General features: G+C 40.8%; 1 protein-coding gene across 1 annotated transcript; it reads left to right on the top strand.

Moving 5' to 3' along the window:
* Nucleotides 1–3,506: 3,506 nt before the first annotated feature.
* Nucleotides 3,507–4,772, top strand: LOC120723421 (zinc finger MYM-type protein 1-like). The gene has a single exon (XM_040014851.1). It carries the CDS (start codon nt 3,885–3,887, stop codon nt 4,632–4,634), a length of 750 nt encoding a protein of 249 aa, XP_039870785.1. The 5' UTR covers nt 3,507–3,884; the 3' UTR covers nt 4,635–4,772.
* The last annotated feature ends 737 nt before the right edge of the window (nt 4,773–5,509 follow it).

The raw sequence follows: 5,509 nt of genomic DNA, 5'->3' as shown, positions 1-5,509 counted from the left end.
TGACGGATCCAACGTATAGTGACTGTCATGGTTCTGAGTCTTGGATCCAGATCAGTTTGTTTTGTATGTTGCCGATGACATTTTCCACTAGTTAATCTTGAGTTTATTCTTTCCATGTTCCTGAGTTCCCTTTGTTTCTTGTCCTTTAGGTTGCACTTGTGTTGCCTGTGTCTCTTATGTCATCTGTGATTATGTCTCTTTCCTTCCGTGTCTTCCTCTTTCTCTCTCCCTCCATGTTCCTCTATGTTTCTCTGTGTTCCTCACCCTCTCGCTCCAAGCCTTAGTCATGTCTGTGTCTCCCTTACTGGTACCCATGTTCTCCTCCCTGTGGTTCATCCTTTGTCTCCTCAGTCTGTCATACACTGTCTTTCCTCTGTTCAGTTGTCAAGCGTACATGTCCTTGTCTGGGTTTCAGCCACTTCCTGTTTTATTTTGACAGTCCCTTGTCTCATGTGTATTGTGTTCACCAGCTCGATAGCAGACGGGAGGTCAAGGAGCCCGGCGAGAACAGCAGACTCCCGCACATCGTTTTCAAACCCCCCACGGTCTTTCACTACTCAGGTTAAACATGACGTATAAGCCACTTAGATAACTTCGAAATGTTAATGTTTGGTTAATTTCAGTGTTTATTTGTTCTGAGTAAATCGGTTTGGCTGAGATTAGCTGACTCTGGATTAAATCTAACATTAAAAATATTTTAATTCAGGAAACATTTTCACCGGGAACAAAAACAGCATCTTAATACGTGGAGATTCTGAAGGCTGCTTCAAAAATGATCAGATTATATTTTAAATATTTTTTTCAGTTCTCTTCCAAACCCCAGCAGCTGTCTGTCATTTTTGAGTGTCCACCAGTGGCGGAGCGTGGGGGTGGCTTACTGGGCTTAAGCCCGGGTTGTTTTGTCAGAAGCCCGGGGTCTTTTGGAGTGTAATTTTTTCATAGTTAGATGTCTGGCTGACAACTGTATAAAACAAAAAGTACACACAATATTCGAAGCACATAGTGCACACTGTGGGAATTTACGACTGTGCGTGAATCCCCCCTGATATTGGTATGATCCGAGCTCAGGCACTAAGCGACTGAGCGAGGGGGCGGGGCAGCTGCTGCCTGTGAGTGCGCTGTTGGAGAAACGGAGCCAGCCATACTAAGGAGAGCTTAAGTTTGACCAGGTACCAAAGCAAATCATTCGTACTGTACAAATAATGTAAATATGACGGTGCATCACGAAAGATTGATATCAAACTGATCACTTGACCAATATTACGTTACTTGCTCTTCAAGTGAATCAACAAAAGGTGAAATGAAAAGCCGAACAAATGCTATTTTTTTTAGAGAGTCTTAGCTTACTTGTGTTTATTTCATATTTTCAGTTCTTACCCTCCCCGACTAAATCTGTTTCAGTTATGTACTGAAATATAAGAATGGACATTAGAGGGTTCTTTCAAAGAAAAAACTCAGGTAAATGTTATTTTATATATTATGCTTTGTATGTTGTTCAGTATATTTCTATGCAAAACAAGAGGGATTTCAGTACACAGCAGGATATTCACATTTGTAACCAGATATTAATACACTTTAGGGAGAAACATAACATTTTTACTGTACAACATCAATTTAGAGTAAACTTTTGTTTTAGATAAATATTGAAATATCTTTTGAATTAGTTAAATGTCAGAATAAAGAGAGACAGAGCTTCTATTTTTATCACTTTCATCAAATGTAGGAGCACATATACACTAAGTTTATTGTTAATTAATAAGAAAACTCCAGACGATTCCAGTCTGAGCTGAAGAAGCTTCTGATTGGTTCGTAGAGTCCATGTGAGTAAACTGGTGGCACAGCTGTGGATGCATATAAGGCAAAACACAGAGCCTGTTTCTGTGACATGGGAACATCAAGAGATATCAACAAAACAGCAGGAACAGAACTGTGGAGCTCCATAAGTGTGGCTCAGTTTGAATACAGTTTGGTGCCATTTGCAATTAAGAAATACAGAAAATTTCTCTCTTTACTCTTAAAGTTAACAAATATAAATTAAACATTTAGTCTAATTTGAGGTTTTACCTTAAATAAGTGTTTGTGTTTTTATCTGAAGAGCATGTAAATATCTGGTTTCAACTGTATATTTGATGATGTTGGTGTTTGGTTTGATTGTCAGCACAAAGAGGGAGAGAGAGGGGGAGAGAGGGAGATGGAGAGGAGAATGAGGACAGAAGAGAAATGGAACAAGAACCAGGTGAGACACACATGTTAGTCAAATGGTTGTTTGCCAAAACATCAGAACATGTTTCTAGTACCTAGTGTATCTTTTTAGGTTTGTTATTTTTCAAATTCTATATTTATTAAGTTATGCAAACTTATTTGCACAACAAGGCTAATTAGTTATATAAACTTTTCTGAATCTAAATAGAGTACTTTGGTAAAAATAATATGGCACAAACTTGTGACTCACAAAGACAAATACAGAGGGATCATTAATTAGTAATGATTCTCTTTCTGATCATTCAGAGAGGTCAGGGGAAATCAGGAAAGCAAGAGAAAACCAAAACACAACAGCATCACAGCAGGAAGCAGCAGGTGGATCGTTAAGGACAGCTGAAGGAGGTTTACTGGAAGGAGCAGCAGGAGATGATTTAGCAGCTCTAGAAAGTGATCCAAGACAATGTCCTCCCACAATATCCGCTGAGCCAGTTTGGAGGCCAGCAGAGGGCGTTCAATAAGAGTTGGTTTGAACAGTTTACATGGCTGGAGTATTCTGTTGTGAGGAACTTGGCTTTCTGTTTTTCATGTCGCATTTTTGGGAAGCAGAATACTTTAAAAAAAGATGGCCTCAGTCATTCAGGGTTCTGCAATGGAAGAGGGCTTTAAATGCCTTTAGGGAGCACGAAAAGAGTTCCAGCCATTCGTCTTCTATGATCTGCTGGCACAGCTTTAAGACCACAAAAAACCAAGGTGACGTTGTTGAGCAACTTAGATCAGCAAGCGCAGCAGAGATTTCAGGAATCCACCAGTCATAATCAAGGCAACTTCCTTGAGTGCATGAAGCTGCTGAAAACATTTGATCCATTTTTGAAAAATTACAGTCCTGTCTCACATGCTACCTATCTGTCTCATTTTTCACACAATGAGACGATAACCAGTATTTCACATGAAATAACTGGAAATATAGTTAAAGAGATGAAGGAAGCTAAGATGTACTCTGTTATGGCTGATGAGGCTAGAGATGGGCACACGGAGCAGCTTGCAGTGTGTGTACGTTTTGTGTCATGTAAAGGCCATGTCAAAAAATGTTTTCTTGGTCTACGGAAACTAGAAAGGTTTGATGCACAGTGCATTACAGACACTATTGAGGAGCTGTTGCAGTATCACACGCTCAGTGTCTTACTTTGTGTTGCTCAATCCTATGATGGGGCATCTGTCATGAGTGGTGCTGTGGGTGGTGTGCAGGCCCGTTTCAGACAGAGACACCGTGAAGCAGTATATGTGCACTGCACATGAGTTCAACCTTGTCCTTTGCCATACATGCAAGGCTATTCCAGCTGCTTCTGACTTCTTTGGACTTTTGGAAAATGTCTACACATTTTTTAACACCTCCCTGGTAAACCACACAAAGTTTAAGGAACTGCAAAAGGACCTTGGACTGTTTGCATCTGAGCTTGTTCAGCTCTCTAACACAAGATGGGCCTGCCAAGTAAATTCCATCAAAGCCCTTCTCAACAACATTTCTGCAGTTTTAGCAACTCTCGAAGCCACAAACACTCCTATTGCTAAAGGGATCTTGTCCAAGCTGTCAAAACCCAAGACTGTGTACATGTTAATCATGTTCTCTGCTGCTTGGCATCACTGAAGGCCTGCACCGCTACTTGCAGGGAGAAAGGCTAGACATGGGCAAAGCTGTGGAGTACAAGATGTCGGTAGTTGATACACTAAGTAAACTGCGCACAGAGGCTGCTGATGATGAAATATTTGAGAAGGTCAGGGACATTTGTGGAAGCTACAACATCCAGATTCTTCAGGGGGCACGACACAAACAGAAAAGACTTGAAGGATTTGTACTTGAGTCCAGCTGTGGTGCAACACCAAATCTCACAAGCTCAGCAGAGTTTAGGTACGAGATATTCTTTCCTTGTTTGGACCGAATGTTGCAGGAGCTAGCAGACAGATTTTCTGGGGCAGGACAGAAAATAATGGAGGGCATTCAGGCATGCAATCCATCCTCCCCAACATTCCTTTCCGAAGATGCCTTAAAACCCATTGCGGCACACTACCATGTGACGATAAAGCCTGAAGAACTTATTGTGGCAAAAAACTTCATGAAAAGAAAAATGGAAAAAGAGGACATTTGCGACATCACAACTGCCTTCCACTTGCTTGACGAGGACATGTTCCCAACTCTGAAGGTCATCTTTAGAATTGCACTAACCATTCCTGTCAGTAGCTGCAGCTGTGAGCGCTCTTTTAGTCCCTTGCGTCGTCTCCACATGTGGCTAAGGAGAACCATGGGACAAGAGAGGCTGAATGATTTGGCCATATTATCTATTGAAAAGTACTTGGATAATGTTGACCCTGAAAATGTCATTGATAGGTTTGCAAAACTCAAGCCTCCAAGATACAATCTCATGTTACCACAATAAAGAGGTGTTGTCAGTGTAGTGCAGATCTGTGATGATTTTCAGTGCTACTGTCATCTAGTTTTGATTTTGGTTCTTTGTTGGTTAAGTCCTAAAGTAGTCCTGATTTTGAACTGTTATTTTGTTTTCATTCCGGATCAGTTCTGGGTGTGGTTGAAATGGGTTTAGTCCCCGTATCTTGAAACAGCCCTAATTTCGTTTGCTGTTTAAGTAAAAAACAGTTTTTAAGCTGCATATGTGATATTTTTTTTCTCATATTATTTTTTCTTTTCTTTTTTAAAGCTTACAACACAGCCTAATAAATCTTCAACTTCACAGCAGGTTTTTTTTTGTCATTTCCAACCCCCCGCGCGCGTATTACCCTATGCCCCGGGTGTATACAATGTCTGGCTCCGCCTCTGGTGTCCACTAAAATAAAAATAAAAGCGTTCTAACATCTCACCTGTTTAGATTGATGTATAAGTCACTTAGATAACTTCTAAATCGTGTTTGGTTTGTTTCAGTGTTTCTTTGTTCTTGAGTAAATCGGTTTGGCTGAGATTAAAGTTAAGCTTCATAACATATAAATCACAGTTAAGAGGGGATTGCAGTAAAAACTCCGGACCTGTGACATCATCAAGTACACTGATGTTCCAACTGTACAAATCACGAGTCCGGACTCGGCAAGTCCAGACTTGCCCAGAATGCGTGTAAGGAGTCGCGTACTTGAGAATTGAGAAAGGGGCCTAGTATTTTCAGGTTTCTTAGTATTTTCCCAGTTTAGGTTGTTGTTGCATTTTGTTTTTTGTATCCTCGTGTTCAGACCGTATTACCTCGTCTTTTGTTTCCAAGCTTCTGCTTCCCTGTGTTGTCTGCATGTGGGTCCACACCTCGCCATA

Source organism: Simochromis diagramma, unplaced genomic scaffold (genome assembly GCF_900408965.1).
Source record: "Simochromis diagramma unplaced genomic scaffold, fSimDia1.1 OVJJ01000165.1, whole genome shotgun sequence".
In the NCBI taxonomy this organism is placed as follows: domain Eukaryota; kingdom Metazoa; phylum Chordata; class Actinopteri; order Cichliformes; family Cichlidae; genus Simochromis; species Simochromis diagramma.
This window is presented reverse-complemented; position numbering and strand designations above follow the sequence as displayed.

Coding starts and splice junctions, on each gene's coding strand:
- LOC120723421 (XM_040014851.1), top strand. CDS start 3,885: ATGGGCAAAGCTGTGGAGTACAAGATGTCGGTAGTTGATACACTAAGT.